Source organism: Corvus cornix, chromosome 5 (assembly GCF_000738735.6).
Source record: "Corvus cornix cornix isolate S_Up_H32 chromosome 5, ASM73873v5, whole genome shotgun sequence".
Classification (NCBI taxonomy): domain Eukaryota; kingdom Metazoa; phylum Chordata; class Aves; order Passeriformes; family Corvidae; genus Corvus; species Corvus cornix.
The window spans coordinates 13,960,914-13,986,506 of record NC_046335.1 but is presented as its reverse complement, the minus strand read 5'-3'; the positions used below and the strand labels follow the sequence as shown (position 1 = coordinate 13,986,506).

General features: G+C 39.7%; 1 protein-coding gene across 2 annotated transcripts; it reads left to right on the top strand.

Annotated features, from left to right (window-relative positions):
- Positions 1-563: 563 nt before the first annotated feature.
- BDKRB2 (bradykinin receptor B2) lies at positions 564-25,052 on the top strand. 2 transcript variants are annotated; one of them, XM_019281717.3, is made up of 3 exons: positions 571-642; positions 10,188-10,378; positions 22,143-25,052. In XM_019281717.3, exon 3 carries the CDS (start codon positions 22,145-22,147, stop codon positions 23,285-23,287), a length of 1,143 nt encoding a protein of 380 aa, XP_019137262.2. In that variant the 5' UTR covers positions 571-642; positions 10,188-10,378; positions 22,143-22,144; the 3' UTR covers positions 23,288-25,052. The 2 variants fall into 2 exon arrangements, with proteins under 2 accessions (XP_010393005.2, XP_019137262.2); XM_010394703.4 differs by lacking the exon at positions 10,188-10,378 and having other exon boundaries at positions 564-642.
- Positions 25,053-25,593: the final 541 nt, after the last annotated feature.

The window sequence follows — 25,593 nt, the reverse complement described above, 5'->3', positions numbered from 1 at the left end:
TATAATTCTGATTCATATAGAGACTTCATCCATAACCTTGAAGAAATTTTGGTCCAATTTAAATATTTAAGTGGTATGTGGATTCTGTACTTGCTCTCAGCAGACCAAGTAGTCAGAGAGGAAGAGCAGTGTCTTCCAGAATAAAAACAGTAAATTTTTTCCCATGAGAAAAAAGATGTCTTTTCTGTTTTAAAGATCCAAGTCCTCCAGAAAGCTGACTTGTTTAGCTCTAACACCAGTAAAATAAAAAATGCTCTCATCATTACCCCAAATCAGGATAAGAGCTGTATGTTTGTGCGTGCAAGCTCATGCACAATTCTGGAAGCTGTTGTACAAACACATGACTGTTTTATACACATACTGGGGAACATCAGTATCTTAGCTGTGTTTGTGTTGTTTGCCACCCATATTAAAATATCAGTGGTCTCATACTGGATACAGTAGATAAACATTGTTTTTAAAATATAGTATGGGAGAAAATCCAGGAATATGATGTCATCAACAGAGGGATGAGTCTGCTGTGTTCAGGGAGGGGCAGTAAAACCATAAGTTAGACTCATTCATACTAGAGAAGGAGCTGTTCCCAGAGAGGTGTTGCACTTAACTCATTTGCATCTGCTCAGTGGTGAATTTTCAGTCAAGGTATGTATTTTCACTTCTCTTTCATATGAAAAGTTCTTACTATTTAATTTCAGAGTGGTTTGTTCTTCTTGGAAACCACTTATTGAATTCTTAGTATGTTTCTGGTTCAGTGACTAAAGAGCCGATATTATTATTGTTCCAGGAAAATGGAGGAGAAAAATAACTTTTGCTAATGTGATTTTGCTAATGTGATTTTTGTTGGGTTTTGCAGAGCTATAACATTTACAGAAAAATGCTTTATTTCAAAGTATCCAATGTATCAAAGCCACAGGGTATTTCATCTGCCACAGATACTGTCCCATGTACTGGAGGGTAAGGATTTCTCCTATCCAGATTACACTTCATGTCTGTGATCACACCATGGGTGCTGTTTCTTTCACTAAAATAATCAGGAAGTACAAGCAGCTAACTTTGTTTGTGGCTGAGAAATTACCTACAAAATAGCAAGGAGAAAAAAGAGACAATTATTTTCTGTACATGCTGATAATTTTGTCTCTGTTTATTATTTTGATTGTAAACTTTGTTGGGCAGGATGTGGAAGTGCATGTGTGTGTACCTTACGCTGCTAACCGGTCTCATCTGCACTGATTGAACGGCAAAGGCTAAACCTTTGAAACTTATACTACAAAGAAGAAAGGTTTTGGATGACATTTAAGCTGCATTATTAGGTTCTTTTAAAAATCTGTATGCAAATAAAGAAAAATTCAGTAGGAGATTGACTTTTAAGTTGCTGATGAAAACAAAGACCTTAGTAGTGGTATTGTATTTAGAATCATGTAACAAAAAGAGCAAAGGTTGAAATAAATGCTATACTTTCAGCTATTCCTTTTCCATTACTCAGTATCCTAAGCAGCCTTCTTAGTGTAATAATAGCAAATAGCCATAAAGACAGAAGTGTTCAAATAGTTAGCCATTAGAGTTCTTCTTTTAACCTTCTGTATGTAATCTTACAGATGCTGTCTCCTAAGATAGGGGCAGACTTTTATCTTAAACAGCTGTACATATTTTCTTAGAAACTAGAAGACAGTTATCTGAGTAAAAGAAATCTCTACCTTCACATGACCCTCTAAGATTGAAGTATCAGCATACTGAGTAACATCACTCATATGACTTTTACTTGGTCTCTGATAATGTGCAATCATTAAGAAAAAATTAAGAGAAGCATCTTTGCACTCCAGGTTCATTTATAGACTTCCAGATGTATTTCTCTTGTTTTCAGTGTGAATAGTGAAAACACAAACAGAAGGGATAAATACACCTAAGTTAATAAAGACCTTGGAATAGCAGACCAGGGACACCTCCAGAAAATCTTTGTCAGGTTTTCCTCTGGGCCTTTTAGGACATGTGAGAACAAGATTAATTGAGTTACTCAGTGTTACCTGAACATTTTGTACTGACAAACTAACAAAAGAACCGCCTTTCCTACTGAGTTAGAGCTTCCTGAAATATACATCCCATCCTTGCACAGGAAAACAGCTTTAAAAATTCTTTGTAGCTATGTAATAGCTCAAGTATGTTCTCAGGCAGAAAACAAATTGAATTTGGGAGAATTTTACGACATTCATTATGAAGACCCTAAAATTTATTGTTTAAGAATAACCAGTATTTGATAATCTGTTTTTCACTAAAAGAAGGGGGTAAAAATCCCTTCAACACTCAAATTCTACTGTTTTTAAAGTCACAGTAGGAAAAAAATTCATATTGCAAGTCTAGGAAAACTTATCAAAGAATAGAGCTTTGTTTTCAAAACAAATTCCCTCTCAGTAACCAAATCAACTGCAAAAGTACACCTGAACCTATTAGCAATGCTAATCAATGTAAAGTAAAAAAAAACCCACAGGGAAAAATGCCATTTAGCTAAAAGTTCTACTTTTCTTTAAAACTACTCATAAGCCTTGTTCTCTTTTCAGTAATGGTTTTTTAAAACTCCCTCTCAGCACTCCATACAGATGAGTTTCCCCCTACCTTATCAAAAGGCTTATCTTTCTTCCTTCTTATGTTTAACATACTTCATACATCGAGATGGAAAATTGTGCCTCTGCCTGGCTGATACACAGCTGTACAGGAGCAGGGTACTTTAAAGTGGAGGCAAAAGCTATCCTTTGCCAGCTCTTTCTGGGCTTTAGTAACTTGTAGTTACTAAGGAATCACACCCTAGAGCAGTCTTTGGCTGCTGACTCACAAAAGGGTGGAGGCACATGGCTGAACCAGCTTCTCCCCTCGGCTGGGTGCCCCTGAGCAGGGATAGAGGGAGGAGAGGGCATCCCAGTGTTGTGCCAGCCCTGAGCCAGGTAGGCTCAGCCGCAGTGGGAAAGCACAGAGGATGAGAGCAGTACTTTAAATTTGGGCCCTGCAGGTTGGCTTTACACAGATCAAGTTGTAACTGCTTGTGATCACCATAGCAGTGACACCTAGTTTGCTTAGAAGTAAAGATAATGAACTGGGACTGAGGGACTCTGGTCATGGTCTAACACCCCACTTAGGAGTGTTAAATGTTGGAGAACAGGCACAAGTGGGAGATACAGACCAGAGAAACACAAGGGGCAAAGCTGCCTGCTCAAAGCACCTATCTTCAGTCTGATGACAGGCAAGTCCAAAGCATTCAGACATTGTGGCAAAGCTGCTATATCAAACTTCACTAAAATACTTCAGGACTTTTGATGTTCCCTGAAAGCGTGGATTTGACTTACTTTTGCTTCTGTGCTATATTTAAGTCCCCTACATGTTAACTCCTTATCTTGATTCACCAAGGTTGGGCTGGTTTGTGTGAACCCTGCAAATAAATCTGATCGTCCAGGTTTGCAGATTCAGTAGCTTTGCACAATAAGGTATGCCAGAATGGTGTTAGTATTGCAAAGAACACACTTCAGACTATGGTTAATTTGCAGAGAATGGAGCTGTCAAAATGCAGAAATCCACTTTAACCACTCATGTTATCTGAAATTACAGTTAAATGCCACAAAAATAGTGAGTGATCCATGGTAGAGGGCCAGGTCTTTTTAACATTAACAGGATTTATGCATGCATGCCCAGGGGCAGAACTGGTCATAGGTGCTTTTCCTCCTGCCGTGTTCCTGCCTTGGCAGAAGGAATAAGCCCTTTGGGACTGTGCCCCAGTGCGGAGGTGGTCTGTCCCTTTGCCATGGCTGTAAGATTTCCTATCAGCTGTCTGACTGACTGAAGGGCTGCTGCTCTGAAGTGTCATGGGTTACAAAAGAAGGACAGCAGGTCCCTCTACCCACATACATGGAGCACAGCAATATGCCACTCTCCTGATGTGAAGGGTAATGGGAAGGTCTACAGGCAGGCCAATAAACTGGAAATGTTTCATCAGGTACCTTGAGCATTTTTACAAAAAGCAGCTATTAAGCCTTTATACTTCAAACCTGAGACCTGATCCTTAAACAAGTAAGTAGGATGACAGAAATATTGCATTACGTGTTGCTAGATTTCGGCTCAGCTCTGCATGCACCTCTCACTTCCTTCTGCAGCAGTCTTTCCCTATAATAAGCCATATTCTACTCTGTATTATATTTGGATTCTGCTTAGATTGTAAGCTTGCAAGAATTTTGCACACTGATTATCCCCAAAGCCTCTGGCAATCAGTGTAACACAGCCAGTATGGCAGTGTCTGCAGAGCTGTGCTCCTGGTTCTACCTGCTAGACAGCAGCAAACAGCTCAACAAGAAACAACAAGATGGAGGGATGCAAAAAAGTCATACAAGTAGGCACACAGGCTAGATCCTCAGCTGGACTGACTGCTTGCAGTGCCCTCCAAGTCAGCATCAGCAAAGTAATGACAAATTATAGAAGATGAGGTCTTTTGGATGTATCAGCAGAAATGAGCAATTTGCTCACAGGTAGCCCGCTTAACAAACATATCATTGACACATTCTCTTTTTCTGGCCTTATTCTCCAGATGGAAAGGTCTGTGAAAGGCTGATTTTCCTAGCTGTGAAATTAGGAGATTACAAAAAATGTACACCATACCTGTTCCTTTACCTATCACATAGATAAACCTGGTTCTGGCACACATAATACACTTCAAGTCACATTTTGGCCCTTGTAACTGTACAGCTTCAGTTCAACACAACTTCAGCCAATGAATCTTACAACCAGCCTAGTGTCATCAGGTTATGTATCATAACAGTCTCATCTCTGTCTGACACCTGAGCTCAAGGATGAATTTTTATTTCTTTATTTCTTCAGATCGAGTCACCTGAAACAAACCCACTTTATGCTGTTTGTACTCTGGGGAGCCCTCCCACATGCTCCTCGTGCAGAATCCTGTTTTACCTGTTCCAGACCAGCTCACAGATGGCTGTTCACCTTGACATCACCTAGAAAGGTTTCTTGGCCTGGTCCTTCTTGTGCTGGGAGTGCACACAAGCTATGTTCTCCCTAAGTAAACAACAAAAGAGTAGATGAAAGGTGTGAGGCTCTGAAGGTGACCAGGAAATGTCTGCTTTGTGGAAATTCTCTCTCTGTACACACATAGACATACATATATATATATATATATATATACACACAAACATATATTTAGAATTATTAACATCTAGTCAGAGAAGTAAAATACATGTTCCTTTGCATATTCATGCAGTCCTGTCCTACCCATTGCTAGGGGGACCTCAAACCTCCGTAACTTTCCTCCCAGATTTTTTACATTGTACAAAACAATCAGCAAATATTTTCATCAGACATTTCTGATGTGTCCATCTATTAATATCAAAACACTCATGGGTAGATAAATAAGCAAAAGCAGTTATCTGCTTCCAGGCCTGAAAACTGTTAGAGGTTTACAGTAAATAGCAAATTCAAATAAGACAAAGAATTTGGAATAGCAATTTACCAGAACAAGAGAACCAGTTTAAAACTTACAAGCTTTCTCCATACTGGTATTTTTTCTCCTCTGTGAGTTGCAAGTTCATTTTCAAAATGATAATAGTGCAATCTAAATAAAGCAGTCATAATGAATCAGACATGAATGCAGTTCATGAATGGCTGGGATATTGGTCACAGAAGTTTTAATTTATAACACTTGTTTTTTTTAAAAACAGCATGTGGAGGCAGGTCGCATAAGACAACCTCACCTTCTGATTATATTTTTCTTCTGAGAAACTTTTCTTTTTTTAATTTAAAATAGTCACCTTATAGCTCATAAATTCCAGTCAGCTGGGTCAGCAAAAGGGACATTTCCCAGAAGTAGAAGGAAGTAGAAGTAACAAAGTGGAGACAGTTTTGTGTAGGTGTTTCCAGCAATGCTTTGGAAACAGTCTTTTTTGGAAATGTAAGAAGACAGCAATTAATTTTCTTCTACAATAAATGTAGTCTAAAAATTGGCATTTAAATCATACTACAGCTAATAACTATACAGTATGGGATATCTGGAGTTCCATTTTTCTACTCTTACATCATATATTTCTACCAACAGGTTAAGAAGTTTTCACTGCACACTGGTCTCTGGTTTTAAAAAAAGGGTTCAATGGAACATATTGATAAAATTTGCCTTAGAATAAATATACTCTGGTTAATTAACTTTAAAAAATCAAAGAGAAGTTTGACTTTAAATACAAGAATCAAACAATTTCAGATTTTGGACTATTTTGAAGCTGGGTAAAATACGGATCCAAACTGTATAAACTACCTAAGTTTTCTAACATTTTAAATCAAAATCCCAGATAAAGCTCTCATAAGCCTGGCATATACCTGACTTAGGAAAGAATTCTTATTCATTGTTTGGTCTGCAACTCTTTTCCCTCTTGAGAAATTAAACTCCTCTTTTTCCCTTCTTTCCTTCCTTCCATTTCAACATTAACATTTCTCCTTCTTCATCCTTCCTTTCTTCCCAACAGCAGGGCTTCTCCTCTGTTTCACTTAGAAGCATTATGTTGCCTTCCAGAACTCACATCCGCTCATTTCCCCTTCACATCTTCCTGCCCTAAAATCCTGCCATGAGCCTTTGCTGCCTGCTGCAGAAAACTGTCACACACAATTCTACACAGTGCTTTCTCTTCTACAGTGGTGGCAAAGTGATGGTACACAAGTTCAAAGGGGACATGATTAACTTAAATCAGAATATTTTTTTAAATTAACAAAGCTGGTCAGAAGACAACATTTCTGTTCTAGAGACAAACTGGTGAAGGGTCTTGACATTTTTAACAAAAGCAAGAAAACAACCCACGGAACAAATGCACACACAGAGGATAAATCTGCCTGGGAATGGGGATCACTGATAAGGGGTTTTGAAAGAGGCATCTTCCTTCTTAAGCAAGTGCCTGAGGGATAAACTGTAGTGAATTGGGCTCTTGCAGTCTCTGGGGTTTTTTTGGAACTACTCCATTTTGTAAAGGTATTAAATTCTTTAGTTGGCCAGAGAGAGCAAGAGTGGGTCTGGGTCATCTGCTAAACTGTGAGAAATCAGTACATCTTCTCCTTTGTTCAAGATAAGAAATTACATCTTTAAAATATTTTCTGTTAAATTACCCAAATCTTTTGTGAAAATCTTTCTTTTAAAATCAGTTTCTCCAGAAATTTTCTATTTTTATAGTCATTTTAATGGAAAAGAAAATTCCCCTCCTCCAACACTTTAAAAAGTATCTCCTACATAGCTGTAGTAATATGTGAGTTTAAGGTACCAGAAAACATGATCCATTAACTGTAGCAGAGCAGAGGGGCAGAATCCCCTCCCTCACCCTGCTGGCCACTCTGCTTTGGATGGAGCCCAAAACACAACTGGCTTTCTGGGCTGCAAGTGCACTTTGCTGGGTGATGTCCAGCCTCTCATCCACCAGCACCCCAAGTCCTTCTTGGCGGGGCTGCTCTCCATCCCCCAACTTGTGTTGATATCAGGGGTTGCCCCAACCCAGGGGCAGCACCTTGCACTTGGCTTGTTGAACCTCCTGAGGTTTGCATAGGCCCACCTCTCAAGCATCCCTTCTCTCTGGGTGGAATTCCTTCCCTCTGGATGGCATCCCTTCCCTCCATTGTGTCAGTCAACTGCTTCACACAGCTTGGGTCATTGGCAAATTTGCTGAGGGTACGCTTGATCCCACTGTCTGTGCCAATAACAAAGACATTAAACCTTATCTTTTTGTTAGCTTTGGGTACAGTAGTTCTTTGAAGTAAATGTAGCATATGCTAAGGGAATCTGTCTCTCTAACTAAATTGTTACCCTGTATTTTTTTGTTGGGTCTGACATTCTGGAAAGAGCAGATAGGACATATCTTCTTTGCGAACACCAGTGCTCAAAACCTGCGTATGCAGAGTGAAAAACAAACTGTCTGCACCAGGTTCCAGCAGAGCTCTGTCATCTCCTGTTGCTAACAAAGGAATTACAATAAATTAACACACAATTTAATTTCAACACTGGCAAAGCATGCAAAGGCAAAAAAAAATTGTCATCCAAACACTGACTGTTGTAAATCGACACTGTAAACCACACTACTTCTCGGCTGGAGAAGTGTCCTGAACCTTCCAGATCTCTCAGTGTTGAAAGTCATATCCATGTTTATACAGTTTAATCACCAAATCCCTTTCTGCATGTATTCAAATACTTAGTCTTTTCAATAGAAACAGGGTGTATTCTCACTCAAGAACTGTTGTCAGTAGAGTTCCCCCGGGTTTTCTGTAGAAAAACGGGCTCCATTTGGATTATATCTAATTTTTATCTGCTGTTACTATCAAGAAAATTGCAATACGGTTTGAAATTCACTATAGTGTGAATTACACACCATTTCTAACAGTTACATCTGGTTTTGAGCTTTTCTCTACAATATATAGAATATGGTGATTTCTAACTATGTTGTCTGAAAACTGACCTCTTTCCAATTGCCAATACTTCATGTACTGGCTAAGTGAGGAGCAGATACACAAAAATAATATGAAATTACTGTCCCAGCTGCTCAAGAAATAACAACAACATAGCAAGACCTAGTGTTTGACCTAGGAAGGACAAGGCAAAATGGTTTTCTAAAGTTTATAATTTAAGAAGTGAAGCACATTACAGACTAGTCTTCTCCTTCAGAAGGGAACTCACCATTGCTTGCACTGCCACACTCTGATTTTAGTTTTTAAAAGAATATGAAATTTTGAATAAACAAGCAAACAAAACCCTCCAATCCTTTAGTAAAGACAACCTGACATTGTAAAGACAATGAATATCATGTCACATTTGTATTGCCTTCCATGACACAAATCAGTGATGCTGGGGATCATTCTCTGAGATGATCCACAAGGAAACCTATTCAGGAGGTTGAAATCTAAGTTTATAGTTTAGTGTAGCTGTTGTCAGAAGATCTAAATTAAACTACGACCATCTTCAGAAACCCATGCATTAGAGGTGGTAACCTGAATGTAAATATCATGTCTTCTGAATTCCACCTGCTCAAAAATAAAGCTGTAATTTCACTTAAGCATTATATAGTTATAGTTAGATACTTTCTAGCCTATCCTGTTGTCAGAGCCTGAAGTGCTGTTTGGAAACTGCACCATTACGCAGCGAAGCTGTCCATATATCCCTGTGGTGAAAGGCATTAAGAAAACACAAGGCATTATTACTAATTTACAGGACAGATTCTGCCTGTGGCGTCTTCTGTGCTAAGGACTCCTCTGCTTGCACAGAGCCATGCTGTGTCTCAGCAATGGAAACAGCAAAATAGTGACTGAAACATTTCCAGCTGCTGGAAGGGATGACTGAGGAGTTGCAAATGTGGTTTTCAGACATAATGTGACAGGTTAAAATATTTTCTATGCTTTTCTAATTACAGCAGAGTAAAAAATCAGTTACCTGTATGATAAGAAATGAGGAAGGCAGTTGCTGTCAAAGTAATCAGTATTAGACTTTGGGACAACCAGTCAGTCCCACATACCGTGAGCTTCTTTGGGAGCTCTTTGCTATTGGAGACACTTGGGCTTTCCTCAAAGTCCACACCTGTGACAGCCAGTGGTAAAAATATGCAGAAAATGCTGCATTATTGCAAATACATGACAACAGTGCAAATATTATAGTGACTGGAGGCACTCAAGATGGCAAATCTCTTATTTTTTCCTAAATGGCTGTCAAAATGTCCTCAAGGTGCTAGAAGTAAAGTGCTTTCAGGGCACAGAGCCAGTTCATATGAAAGGCAAATCTTTCCATTAAGTATTTAATTCTCAGAGGGACCAATACTGACAAATGCTATTTGGCCATTAGACCTTCACATTTTTCCTAGTCATGAGAACCTAATGCTGCTACCCAGGGAAAAGAATAGTATTTCAATTGCTAAGAGAAAGGTGTGGCTAAACTGAGCTGAAGAGGTCTGGTGGGAGTAATGCATCAAAGAGCAAAGCTTTAGAGGACATACATGTGCACGTCAGTGAGGGAGCCGTGAGTGGAGGTTTCTGCACTGCTGAACAGCTCTTCTGTGCCTCCACTACAGCAGGGAGGACAAAGGAGCATCACTCACTTATCTTCTTGGGAACTGGTATGCCTCAGGACTCACAGCCTTTTCCTCTTATCATTCCACCTCTGAGGCTCTACTAATATCGTCCACTTCTCTCTGCAGGATATTCCCATTGTTCTCTGTAATGAAGATATCAAGCAATTTACTGGCATGGTTCATCAGTGCTCTTCTGTCTTTCATACTGAGATCAAGACTGTAACTAAATTAATTGAACCCCAAGACCAATTCTGAGAACCCACCCTAGGAATGGCTCAGCTCCTCCAGCCCATGTCCTGAAAGCTGTCATCAGCCAGGTGAAAATTCACCTTTTTATTTTCCAGCTTAGCAGGTTTTGGCCTGGTTCTTGCAATAAGTTTGAGCTATCTGGGTTTCAGGAAAGGCTGTTTTCTAAAGCAGGAAATTCTCGCTTTAAGAAAGAAATATAATCTAGCTGCACAAGCTACTCTTGATATGATCACTAGCATTTTATTTCTTTATCACTGGATACCTTAGCTATTCACTGGGCTCAGGGTATTGTCTGCCATTTGAGAGGTGCATTGTACTGTTTGATACCATCAGACCTGCCATTTCACATGGTATCAGACTCCTGCAATGGATATTAAATTGGTCTCACAATGCTAGTGTGTTAAGCACTGAATTTTGTAATGGTGATGGAGTACAGAAATCCCTTGTCTACAACAGAAAATTCCTGTGGTGCCTGCAGAGCTCAGGGGACTAGATACAACCACCTTTGGCTTCGTTCCAATTTGGTAAATCTACAGGTCATATTATAAAACTCAGGAAGTTTACAGTCTCTTATTTTTCTTTGTACTTCAGTTAATTTGTGCAAATTGTGATCATTCATCTTGGTATTCTGACACCATGAGTGCAGGAGTGTTAAGGAACATGCAAGATTTCAGCCCCAGGACAAGACAGGGTTTCCCAGCAGTCACTGACACCCAACAGGGAGCCCTGTGAGGTTCCTGAGGCCAAGGCATGTTGCTTTCACTCCAAGCACTGCTTTGACTGTTTCTCTCCCTGTACAAATCTGCAGTCTGGCTTGCAAGACAGTTCAGCTGGGGGAGATATTATCAAGATAGGCAGTGAAACAGCTAGGAACAAGAATAAATTATGTTAATAGATGGTCATCTCAGCAACAGATCCAATGTCGAGCATAAACTCTGCAAATCTTAAAAATGTAAGCAAACCACAATCTGATCATAGCTCCTGTTCACAGGAGGCCTTCCAGGTAACAATAGAAAATACAAAACATTGTTTTGAACCAAATATGAAAATCAAGTAAACAAAACCCAAAAGATCACAAGTCAGACATGGCAGCAGATAGACCTTAAGCTCAGTGATATGCTCAGAGCTTTCTGAAAGCAAAAGCTAACAAAGCTCAAGATAGCAGTACACAAGAGTAGGCTGACCCAACATCACATACATGGGAAAACACAGAGGGCTGATATGACTCAGTGTCAGAAGCGTGATAAACACATGCACAAGCCTGACAGGGCTCACCCTATCTCTGAAAGAGCAGACATAGCCTGTGACTCCCTGAGCCCTAACCTGAACTCTAGGTGTGGGCTGAATCTTGCTCCATGCACGGTCCCCATGAAAATGTTCTCAAGGATAAATTCATGTGGATGACTGCTCTTCACTCCTGCAGGGCTTTTGCAGTCCCACTCCTACTGCAGCTTCTGGATTTCTCACTCTCCTGACACTAACCTAAATGCTAGTTGTTGGCTGAGCTCTGGACGATAAGCACTCATGGTTAACCTTACCTGTTCTCATATGGGAAATGCCAAAAAAACCAAACCAAAATACCCTGCCAGCCTTGCAGAGTGAGCTTGTGGTCAGTTTTCTCCTGGTTGAGTATCTTCCTTCTCAGTTTTCAAAACATTTTGAGCAAACACACCACAATACAGACAGAAAAAATGTAGATCCAGCTGTTACTTGTGTTGTGTAAGATTTATGTGCTTTGCTGTTAGTCAGAAAGTTATCATCTCAGTTCAGGGACACACGAGGCTTCTGGTGACTCCTGACACCAGGCTGTGGAGCAGAGTCACATTAAGTCTAAAGGAGAAGGAGTTGGGCAGGTCCAAGAAGATCAAAATCCTCAAGAATTAAAGACTTGAGAAAAGCAGCAAGTATTCACAAGGAGAGGGAGAAGGAGTTGTGAGATTGACATTAAAAACCTCAAAACTAATGATATTTCCAAAGATGGAAGATTCAGATTCAATATTTATTTAAGTATATATACTAACTGGAAATAGCTTCATAAAGTTAAGTACCTCATTCAACGTTATTCAATAAGCTTGTGGCCTCTTAGTATACAGGTGTGGGAATCACCTAATTTCCAGATTTTATTCCAAGTTAAACAGAATAGAGATTTGGAAAGAGATCTTCCATCTGCCCAATGACTACAAACTGGCTTTTGTTTTTTTAACACTTACATTTAAGACCTTCATATACTTCATTTCTTTGTAGACATATACTGTCATGAGAAAGCTGGAGATGAGGGAAAAATAGCTCTGTAAATCAGAGCAGCTTAAACTTTCTAAGATGTTTGAACAGCAGAAATCAAAGTGTGTGCTGAGAGGAGGTAGAAGGCAGTGATACGTTTTTTCAGAGCAGTTAGATAGTTTTTGAATTAAACTTCTTTTTCTGCTTGTGAACTACAATAATAAAAGTGTCTGAGAAGTACAGGAAGTTTTACTTCAGGGTAGTTCTGCATTTACTAATCCATCATGTACAAAAGGGAAGGGGAAAACTGCACAGCATTAACGTAATAGAAATCTTCAGGAAAACAAAATGCTAAACCAGGTACTCAGCTCTAAATTTAACTTAGAGAGTTGTTGCTGCGAGCATGTCACTGTGCACGTTTTGTATGTATCACATTTGCATTTCCTGATGGCCCCACAGTTGCAGACCTCCTTTACTTTTATTGACAAACCCTCTCTAATATTAGCAGAAGGTTTATTTTTGAAAAAGAGACAGCTGAGGGATTTATCTTCATACTTCATTGCTTTATCCAAGCAGTGCCTTGATATGATATGCTTCATAAGAACTCCAGAGCAGTGTTCAATGGATTTGGCATTTCCTATTACTTATTTGCTTATACCCTTCCCTTTTTAATTTAATGATGCTTTGATGCGGACTTTCTCTGCAAAAGAAATGTTCTCACTCCATGTATGGCCAACAGCAGTTTTGCTGGGGTATATTCTACAGTCCAGGATCTGTGAAACATTTCCATACAAGAGGAGTGACATAGCTCCAAAGAATAGCCCAGTGAGTTTACACATGCAACAAAACTGCAACTGAATCTTTGTAGCAAGAGTCCTCCACCTCGTCCTTGTGCTCGCCACTGACTGAATGTGCCCATGAAGCCTTATGACAGCCCATATCAGAAATTTTCACAGGAGATACTGAATCCACTCCCTTTTGTAAAGTACTCTTAGTAAAATTACTGCTTATTTATTACAATAATACATGGCATTTATAAATATTACAATGGAAATGATAGATGATCAGAGCTGTATGGTAGCAAATTTCTGATTAAATATGTGTTTTCTCTTCTCTGTAAATCTGAGAACGAAGAGGACATATTTCTGCGAGGAAAATGGTTAATTTAAAAAGTTATTTCTTGCTGAACAATTTTAGCATACACTGCCCTTGAGATAGTTATGTAAAACTAAAATATGGATGGCCTTTATGTCAGCTTTGAGGAATACAGACTTCTCAGGAATGAGAAAGGTGCTGTGAACATGCAGATTTTTAAAAGGTCAGAAAGTAAGCAAAAAGTAGTGTATGGATGTAGGTTTGGGTTTTTTCTCCTAGATAACAACTTTGTCAGAAGAAACTCAAAAGAATAAAACCAAAAACTTTGCCTGCAGTTCATCTACGATAGCTGTTGTTGAGGTACCACAGAGCTTTACACAGCATTCCTGCACTCCCAAAAGACCAGCAGAAATTTTCCTTAAAACCAGTACTAAGTCAAGGTCCAATACACTGAGCACTACATCAGACTTGTGTTCATTTAAAATATGGACCTAAGCCTCCTTTATTGTCTTTTTTTAATTCTTAAAAATCAGAAACTAACATTTTAACCATTTCTTCCAAGAGAAATCAGCAGCTTATCCTTTTGATCTCTGAAAACTTGGATTGTTTTAAAGGACTAATTCCCAGGAAACTTTCCCATATCTTCTTTTGCTATAATTCTGCATTTCATTTCACAGCTATAATGCTCTATTTTATAGTGTCTATAATGCTCTATTAAGCCTAAATATTTGCTATTTTCACAGTGGAGTTATGCTTCCCATGCTCTAATCTTAGTGTTAACATCAAGGGGTAAAGGAGCCCCTGCAAGGTCTTGGGTGCTTCAGAAACTCCAGGGTGTCTTGTCTCCAGAAGATCTCTCAGAGGTCTTGTACCATATACCAACCCCATGCAGATATCCCAGACAGCCTGCACTTTCCAAAATGCCAATATCCAAGCACCTGAATTGCCTTCCAGGTACCTGGCTACCACTTCCCCTCAGAATCACCAAATTTTTTAATTGCCTCTATACACACTGAATGCAGCTCCTCAGGCTTTCTGTGCAAAAAAAGGCAAAACTCCCCATTAATATGCCAGACCAAATTGTCAACAACTGTAGATTTCTATTTCAATTTCCAGTTCATCCCTCCTGCTTCACTGCCTGAATGTCTCTGCTTAATTATTCCAGATCTTTTTTTTCCTCTGGGATATTCTTTCTTTTCTAACCACATAACTGAAGCACCCTAATGACCAGAAGGGTAAACAGAACAGTACATACAGGTTGAAAGCTGGCTCCAGCAGCCCAGTGTGGCGCATGGTAGACCTGATGCAGACGACTAACACAGCACATTTCAGTTGCCAATATTGGCCTCTCAACTCCTGGCTGTGCAGGCTCTGCTTTCCTGGTACCCAAGCTGTCTTGTTCCTCCTGATGAAAATCTACTAATACAAGAAAAACTTTTCTCTGGTTCCTTCTGTGACTTAGATGAACCAGTTTTGTGTTCCAAAATTAAAAATAATTTAAAAAAAAATACTTTTGGGAAGGCCAGTTCCCATAGCACTCTCAACAAAATCTACACAGCTTCCTAAGGAACATTGCTGAGCAAGGGCATCTCAGTGAGGTAGAAAATTCCAACAAATGAGGGCACTTGCTGCTGAAATTCAGCTTTAAGTAACCAGGGACTTGGTCTGGTGGGAGGTTCCCTGCCCATTGCAGGGGGGTTAGAGTTGGATGATCTTTAAGGTCCCTTACAACCCAACCCAACCCAATTCTATGATTCTACTTTTTATTTTTTAGCCTTAATCCAACTGGAATTTTCATTTATTAGCACAAGAAGCACAAATTAAGGAGCTTAGGATAATGTGGGTTGGAAGGTCTGTAGGCCAACCTCTTGCTCAAAGCTGGGTCTTTTACAGCTGTGTCTTTGAAATTTCTGAGGATTACAAGGCTGAAATTTAATGATTTAGTGGCTGGAGAAACTTGCAGATTCTGTGTTTTGATCCTGAAAGAGGCTCTAGTGTTAAAAATATTATTTCTCACTTCAGATTAAGTAGGATTCTTGTCCTAATCTACTCTTTCAGAATGACAACAAAATCCAGCTTTGGTGACATTTGCAACATTTTGGAGGTCATCTTTAGTAGATCATCTTTAGTAGAAAAGTTTCTAAAATATTGATGGCAGCAAGTAGGGATCAAACACGGACTGACTCAAACATCATCACCAAATCTGAACTAAATCAAAACTTTATAATGAGATGAGCCCTTTCCCTTATACAAAGGTCCTGTGATCAGGACAGTACTCTGAACCAATTCATATTTTCCTTCTTCTTCCAGTTCTCACCGCAGTCCAACGACGCTGTTCTTATCCATTTCAGTTATAACTATTTTACACAGAGATGATACCCTTTGCCAGAATCATCACAGTTATTGACTGGACTGTCTAAAGACCATTGAAAAATAACATACCAGGTTTTGAAAGCTAAAATGTATAGGATATTATTTTTAGGAAATTATAACCCTGGAGAGTTTAAAGTAAGAACATTCAAGATTTCCACGTAGAAAAAAAAGCATTATGCAAAGTGCTTCATTGCACTTGATTGGATTTCTACTTTCTCCACGCCTTTCTTTAGTTGGAATTGAGTGGCTTCAACTCCCACACAGGGAGAAAAATTAGTAGCCTCTTCTCACCTTGGTCTCATTGTTATTGAAATAACTGCTTTCACAGAGCAACTTTTTTTCTCCCCACCTTTTTCCTAACATAGTTGATGTAGATGCCTTTAATGGTAACTGCAGAACAATAATTTCTTTCCATGGTGGGCTTCAAGCTTACACAACAAATAAAATCTAAAAATTACACTTTTGAGAGGTAGCTCCTCTGTATATTTTCTTTATTGCCTTAGTTTTCTGGCAAACTATGGAGCTTGTGTTTAAAAGAATTTTTTCTTTTACAAGGTGATTTTTGTCCCAGTCAAGTTCCTGAATCTGGTTCAACATGAAGCCTCATGAACCATGAGAGCAGCCGTAAGGTGAAAGGGACAGTGAAGGGTGAATGAAGAGCAAGAAACCTTTAAGTTAACACGGCCACAGAAAGTGTCCGCTGATCTACAACCTCAAAGATGCTAAAGCCCATTAGGGATTCATTATACAAAGATTGGATATTAAAAATTAATGTAGTGGGATCCGTAAAAGCAGAACATTTTAGGAATGTTTCCCATACTTCCTCTACCTCTCCAAAATAACTAATGCCTCCACAGTAACGCAGAATTAAAAGGACATTCAGAGAACGTTTCAGAACATGTTTCAGAGATGCCACAAGAGTGATATAATTTTGCCTTCCAGTATTCATCCAGCCAAAGATACAAACCCATTCTGAAGCCAAAGAGAAGGGTATGAGCAGTCCCATTGGGCTTGGATTAGATGGAAACAAGAGTCTCAATGAACTGGGGATAGATGACAAAGGTGATTTTTTTCAGGAGTAAAGGTTGCAAGAAGACCAGGTTGAAATAGAAGCTTTGAAAATAAACCTTATGGAGGAGATATAGAATTTATAAAGAGGATGAGTCACCTGTATTTTTGTTGATACTAAATTCTGAATGTTAGAGTCCACCACTGAAGCTCAGTCTTCCAGCACACCTTTGGGTTCTTGCTGGGCAATGCCTCTGCTTATGCCATTCCATCATATGTCCTTCAGGCCTGCTAGACCTGTCGGTGTGGAGCTGAAGGAGAAATTATGCATTGAGATTGTTTTGTTATAACCTATTACTAAATAAAAATCCTCCTTTTCCTCGCAAATAGATGTTCTGCAACCAAAACCTCCAAAGCTGTTAAAATAAAACTTACCTTTCTTGGCCAGCAAATACCTGTCTGACGGTTGCAAATGAGGCAATTTAGGGGACATCCTACAGCCTCCTAACAACTTGCTGAATCTATCAGGTTTACACTCGAAGCTCCTGAGGGCAGCAGTGGCACTTACACAAAGTCAGCAGGACTTCCAGGCTTCCTTGCACAGACCACACTGTGGAAGGCCTCCCTTACCTACAGCAGCTTTTAAACTCCTGCTGTTTCCCATTTCAGTCACCGCAGATCTGTCAGGCAGATACCCTTTTTCCTCTTACGGCTCTGGCAACTCCTGTGTTACATTTACTGTAGCTTTTGCATTAGCATGAAGAAGCAAGGATGCCTGGCAAATCAGAACCACCAGGGGACACTTGGCTGCCCAAGCTGGGCTCAGAGATGTTCAGGACAAACTCACACAAAAAATACAAAGCATTAAAGCAGGCTGGGCTCTGCACAGAAACAGACAGTCACAGGAGAGGCTGGGGCAGCCCTTGCTTGTTTCTTTCTGTAGCTAACACGTCTTCTAAAAAATCACCATGCCAGAAGTCAGCCAGTGCCTCTCTCAGTTTGCAGCCACTCCTTCAAATCCATATTTTTTTCTCCCAGCTTTTCCTCTCCTCTGTGCCACTGACACCCAGCTGTACATGGGGCTGTATGTATGTATGCCAAGCCAACTGTATGTATCCAAAACCACTTTTGGCCACTGACAGCACTTAAAGCAAACTAGATAATTGTAAAATTCTGCTAAGGATGCTACAGACTGGGTGTCATACCTATCCTTCACTCAGCCTTGCTAAGAAATTCCTGAAATAAATGGAAAATTTAGCTGCTTTCTAGGCAACTTTCATCATGAATGATCATCCATCAAAGAAATTCCTCATTTGGAGAAGACTAGTGGGGCCCTGGGCCCACTCTATCTTTTGCCCTTGCAAATCAGACTGTGTAGGAAAACATCAGGACTGTGTACCTATGCTTTTTAATATTCTCTCTTTTGCTCCAGCAAACCATATTATAGCAGTTGACATCATAAAAGCATTTATCTGTTTTAGGCTCCACCTCTTGTCTCTGAGGTCTAAATTAGCAAGGTTAATATTGCAACAATCTCAGAATATACTAATTACAAATTTCACACCTTGTTTCTGCAAAACAAGTAATCAGCAAAGTCACAACAGCTGTAAAATATGCATTACAAAGTCCCTCTCTTGCTCCCACAAAGTAGATTACTGCAGGTAACATTGAAATAACCTGAATTCTTATTACACATTTCAGAACTTGTCCTTGTATAAGACATGACTGAGACCATCATGAGATATTTAGTTATTCACTGTATCTTACCATACAGAAAATGTTTAGCATAGTACAAGGAAAGATTAACACTGGTGTCATTACTAATAAAGTCAGGAGTTCAGTAGCTGTAGGGCTTCATCCAGACCCAAACTGATGGTGAAATCATTCACCTGAAGCAGCATATCCCATTTGGGGAGTAAAGCTGTGCTGGAGCTTGCATTAATCCAGTAGCAGCATTAACTGATCACTGACCTTTTTCCCCCTGTCCTTACATTCCTTAGCTCGTATCTCTTGATCCTTAGAGGACTTTTTGTTCCAATTCATCACATTCCCTTTCTTTTCTTTCAAGAACTTTCATAGGCCCCAGCATGTATGGCTGCAGCAGGGGACTTTCCTTCCACATTCTGAGATTAACCGCTCTGTGGGACTCCAGGTGTCATCCTTGGATTGCTGACTAACTCCTGCCTGTCTTCTGGCATGCTCCCTCCAGTGCAGTATGTGTGGGTCAGTCCTTGAACAGCAGGACATCCCATGAGTTTGCCAAGAGACACCAAGGTGCCCTAGTGACTCTGCCCAGCCCTCAGAGTTTCAGGCTATGGCATGGGTGACCACCACCTTTCTGGAGTCTTTCTCCACCTGCTTGTAAAGACAATACAACAGTTGATTAACCCCTTCTTCCCAGTCCCTCTGCAGGGGTTCTTCACTTGCAGCATTGGCAGGATCTGGCCAACACCCAAAGTATCCCCCATGACCCGACTCCAAAGCCTTCAGCCTTGGTGAGGGCTGGCTGCCACCAGCATTGGCCAGGACACAACTGCCTCCCACACAGGGCACCCTGAAGCCCCCTCCCATCAAAACCTTGTCATTTATTCCCAATGCTATTAGCAAAAAATACTCCAGAACAACACAAGATAATGACTGACAGTGGGTTTTATAGACTGCCAAGGAGGAGGTAACTCACAACAGGAGGTGGACTCCGTCAGGTTCAAATTCAGCCCCCACAGGAGTCCCTCAGAACCACTAATGATAGATTACTTCAGCTGGGCAGTATTTCAATCAAAACTGTCATAAAATCTTATTGAAAGTCCCTGGTGAGATATTAGGCTTGTCTTGCATTGCACAGAAAGTATTTGTAGAGAATGTGTGAAAGGATCACATTTATTTTCACCAAAATATGACAAGAAAACAGCAAATCACTGCCTTCTCTAAGCTGTGGCTTTGTCAATAATTTATTCAGCAATCACATACTTCAGATGCTATACAGAATAGCATCAAGCACATCATTTTAACCCCAAACATTAGGGTTTGTAAATTGATAATTAGCACATTTTATCTTGTTCGCTCCTCCATTTCTAGCAATGCATTATGGAAGGACTTGAGCTAAAGACCAAGGTGGCAGGCTGCCAGAAGCCCCATGTCATGAACTTGGTGGCATCCTAACTAGTCCCTGCACACTGTTCTTAGACCACAGTAATATGATAGAATTAACTTATTTTAAAGCATTCTAGATTTTTCCCTTCTAAAACCAAAATCTAAAAGAGATTAATTGCAGAGAAAATACAGATAAATCAATAGGCAGTTTTGGAGTTGCTATTTGTTGTAAATTAAATTCTGTAAATGAATGAAATGAAAATCACAGAAAAGGCCAACATGGCCTTTATGACCACTCTCTTAATTATGAATGCTTATTTTATTAAATGTGTCCATACATCCAACCTCAAAGCATAAAATAATGCACTTACATTTTTTTTTTTTTGCTGGTTCACAGCCTACTACCAGCAGAAGAAACAATTTCTGATAATTTCATCAAGCAACAGAATTTCTCTATTCCCAGATGACCTCTTGTTGGCCATCCGTTAGTATTTCACTTCCCACGTGTTTTTGCAATGAAAAGTGCCAGCGTAGAAAGAAAGAGGGACTTGAAACTGCTGTTTGCAATTTGTTAGTGGCATCTCTCACAGCCACACATGTTGGGCTTTGAGATATTTAAGGGCTACATTGTAACACAAAGTACACAAAATATGACCACCATTTTTCATCAATTCTGCAACCAATAGCCAAATTTCTGTATGCATATTAAGCACTCACAATTACCAGCCAACAATTCCAGCAACCAGAAAACAAATGAGAACCCTCATCCTTTCAGGAATGGCAAGTGTCCCTTTTCACTGTCACGTTACCAATTGAATAGGACAAATGTCTTAATTAAAAATACATTTGAAAATCTTCCGATCAAATGATAATACAAACAGTGGTTATTATAAAGACCTGGAAAAAGACAGTTTTTCTGTCACTCAGTCCAGAGAATTATATGTACTGATCTGGGAAGCCAATCTCTCATTTGAATAATATCTCAGCATTCATTATCCAAGAGCACAAGAAGAAAACACAGTTAACATTTTATCAGTAGTGAGTGATGCTGCACACTCAACTTCTGTTTGGTTTTAGTAGCATTCAAGTACACATCTGACATTTCTGCCTGTAAATAGTTCTCTGTAAGATCCCAGGCTGTTCTGATCTGTAGAATGTTTACAGCATTCTGGTTTTCAGACTGTGCTCTTGCACCCAAGCTGGCTGACTGCAGCCTGACTACAGACAGGTCCTGGCTTATATGATGGCCACCATCTCTGCCAAACTGCCAACCCACCCACTGTGCACCTCTTAAAACTGAGCTCTCTCGTGAAGTTGTACCACTTATCTCTTCTGTGACTTGGCTGCAGAAAGAGACTGTAACGCAGAGACAGAAATACACGGACAATTTCAGTGCGAAGCTGAGAAAGGCATGCTGCTGGCAAACACTGATCCCACAGCATTCTCAATGCAAACTAGAGCTGCAAACTAAATGTCTGTTTATAGTACAGTCATAATATTTGGAAAAATATACGGTGTTCTTCGGGGAGGAAGCACCACTGAATTCCACTCAATTCTTGCTCTGCAGGGGAGAGTGTAGAATGTTGCAGGATGTGACGCAGAACTAGCAGCTTTACCTAGAGCAACCTGAGACCCAAGGTACACCTGTCCTTTAGGAGACCATGTCTAATGAAATAAAAAGATAAGAAGACAAACTAATGATGAACATCCTCAAAGAATGAACAAAGACTTGCTGCAGCTCAGTTCTGGTGAATAAAGGCTGGTAAATGTTTTCTTCTGTTAACCCATTCACAACGATGTCTGTTGTTGCTACATCCCCTCTGTTTCACTTGCCTAAAATTTGTCCAGGCAGTCCATAGCAATGCTGCCTGTGAAACATTCCACAGGCATGCCCTGTGTCTATCAGAAAGCAAACCAGGGAGGTGTAAGCCTGTTCAAAAGCTATGCTTCTAGGACATCAGGAAAAGCAGAGACAGATCTTATAGTGTCTTTTGCAGCAATGAGCTAGATGTAGCAATCTCATGTCACCTATTTTTCTCTTCACAGAAATGGTTTCCATCACAACTGAAAATGTTACACAGCTGTACAACACAATCACCCAGGAGCTCAGAGTCAGTACACCAGATTTCCGCAATAATTCAGGAGTGCATCAGATAAAACAAAATGAATGTGTCAGTGCAGATGCATGGAAATGGCTACAGGATTTTCAGCCTGCATTCCTCTGGTTTATATTTATTCTGGGATCAATAGAAAATTCCTTTGTGCTCACCGTCCTGTGTTTCCACAAGAGTAGATGCACAGTGGCTGAAATTTACCTAGCAAACATGGCATTTGCTGACCTGATGTTAGTCTGTACTTTACCCTTCTGGGCCATTAATATTTCTAATAATTTTCATTGGCCTTTTGGCCTGTTTCTCTGTAAAGCCATCAACATTATGAGCTACATGAACTTATATTCTAGCATTTATTTCCTGACACTAGTGAGCATTGACCGCTACCTGGCCTTGGTGAAAACCATGTCTCTTGGACGGATGAGACGAACTGTCTGTGCCAAATGGTATTGTTTTGTAATCTGGACATGTGCATTGCTCATTTGTTCACCTACAATGGTGTTTCGAAATCTGAGTTATTTTAAAGAATACAACATCACAGCCTGCGCTCTTCTTTACCCATCCAGCTACTGGGAGCTCACAAACAACTGCTTGCTGAATATTGTGGGGTTTGTGTTCCCATTCTGTGTAATTACCTATTGCACTGTGCAAATCATCAAAGCCTTACGAAGCAGTGAGCTACGAAAAATGAACATAGTCCAGACAGAAAGGAGAGCCACCATGCTGGTCCTTGCTGTGCTCTTGCTGTTCATCATTTGCTGGCTTCCATTCCAGATCAGCACGTTCACCGACACAATCCGTTACTTCTCACCCACACTCAAATGCCTGGAAGACATCAATGACATACTGACCCAAATAGCCACGTACTGTTCCTTTAGCAACAGTTGCCTGAACCCAATCTTGTATGTGATTGTTGGGAAAAACTTCCAGAAGAAGGCTGTGGAATTCTACAAGGACTTGTTCACAAGGAGGTGCAGAAAATTACAGTCTGTGCAGATGGAAAATTCCCTGGACACTTTAAGAACTTCCATTTCAAGCGAATACCCAAAGAAAATGTCTGTTTTGCCATTATCCCAATAGCATAATCTTAGGAAATCCTTACAGGAAGAATGCCTTCTAACATATCAGTCTCTGCTCCTATCCATCTGCTACAAGTCCACAGAGTAAACACGTACTAGTGTTCATTATATGAGGGAAAACAGTGGTTTGATCTTTTTGGAAATTCCATAAAGAGACCTGCTTCTAATGTTATTGGATGTTTTTCATGACTGAATCCTGTTTTGTGGCTTACTTACATTTTCGTGGCTGAATAATATTTGGCTCATGTATCATTTGGAATGTTTCCATTTCTAAGGTGTACATACAATTCTCTGAACAGAGCCCCAGTAGAGAAGCTATTGTCAGGATTGTGCAGCTACTTATGGTACCCCCAATAGTGTGTTAGATAAGATTTTTGATCTGGGAGGGGCTTGTGTTTGAGTAAGTTCCGTTAAGTGAATCCATTTTTAGATGTGTCCATCTTTTGGGTTTTTAATTTCTCTCTTCAATCATCCAAAACTCTCCGATTTTTTCATTGACAAGCAGTGCATTTTTGCAACTGCTCCAGTTAGTTACAGATTTACATGAGCAAGTGTGTATGGAAAGTAGCTGGAAAAAAGGTAAAGCTGTAGTGGAAAGGAAGCTGCATCCAGCTGCATGCAGTTAGCTGAGTTTTCTTTGTAGAAGATTCTTTACCCCTTCTACCTTGGAGTGAAGCATTAATTTACTCCTTTTGAGTGAGCGAATGCTATTTACATTCACGCTTACACTTCAGTTCAGACACTTGGGTTTTTAGTATTCACAAAGCATAATTAATGTTTTTTAACGGATATATAAAATCTCAGCACAATTGGTATAATCTCACAAGCGGAAGAAACTGAGAATATGAAGGAGAGCATCACCTAACTACATTAGAAATCTAACTGAAGATAACAGGGGTCTTGAAAGTTCAGAGTATTCAAGAATGGCCTTTTCAGATTCTAGTAATACCTACATTTTATTTGTAGAGTTAATCTGTGAGATTTTAATACAAGATAGCTTTTCCCTAATTGGACTGTATTTTTGATCTAAGTTGATTATACACATAAGAAATCTCATAGTGTACTGAATTGTCTGTATGCCCTTTAACCTCTAGGAACCTTGATCTAAATGGAGTGGAAGATGATCCAGTGTATGCTGAAACTAACAGTCTTTTTTCTTTTTAAAGCACTTAAGGTTACAGCTTTTAAAGCCACCAAGGGAAATGAAGTTTGGTGACATAAGCAAACTCAGACTGCAACTACATGGTCTTTATTCATTAGAGCTTGAATGGAGAAATAAAGTTCATTTAAGATGGGAAATTTGTATTAAACCTTCAAATAACTGAACTGCTAATTAGAAGTGTGCAGACGTGCTTTAAAGACTACAGGATTTAGATCACCCTATGTGATTTATAGGCAATTTCCATAGCTTTTCTTTGATAACCTAGTATAATCTTATGTCATAAATACTTCTACTGCTCATCCTTTTTATTGTCTGAAGCAAGAGGGACAACTATGACAAAACACTGCAAGGCTTTCTGTTATATCCAGTGTTATCACATTGTCTCATCCATGAGCATGCTGTTCAAGCAACCATTACACAAAAGGAATTCCATGCAGAGGTTATTCAGGCAACAGAAGTTATTTCTGAATATTTGGTACTGAGTAGTAAAATATAAAAATGTTATTGTGTTAATATCACATTAATTTAAACAATGTAAATACATAGACATTTTTTGCTATGCAGTAAGCATGTACAAAAGAAAATAAAGTACTTTGAGAAATGAGACTTCCTGGCATTTTCTTCTCCAGCCTGTATCCTGTTACTAAGGAATGATTTGTCAGAAGTTCAACTGTTCCAGTTATTTACTTCACCTCCTGTTACACCAAAGGAAAGTGAGCTGAAACAACAGAATTTTAGCTGCTTTGAGATCTTTCTTTTCAGGGCCCATTTCTGACTGGTGCTGACCATCCTCAGTCCCTTTGGAAGTTAAAATCTGAATTAAGGCAGCTAAGGGTACTGAAATATTTTCGGAAGCTTTTCTCTGCCTGCTGATAACTCAAGGTCCCATGCAGACACCAGCAACAATGGAAAGCCCCTGCAGCAGCTTCTGCACATCACAAAACAGAGACTGTCACAGACTGTTTAATTTACATTTTACTGACTTTTCAGTGTGATGGCATGTTTGTGGTATTCACATGCATCATTTATACAGGCAACAAAAAACCCCCAAGAAATAAAGTGTAACATCCAAGCTCTATCTGACCTACTGACAGTTTCCAGTCACACTTGGCTCGGTTCTGTTCTCAAAGAAACATGACAAAATA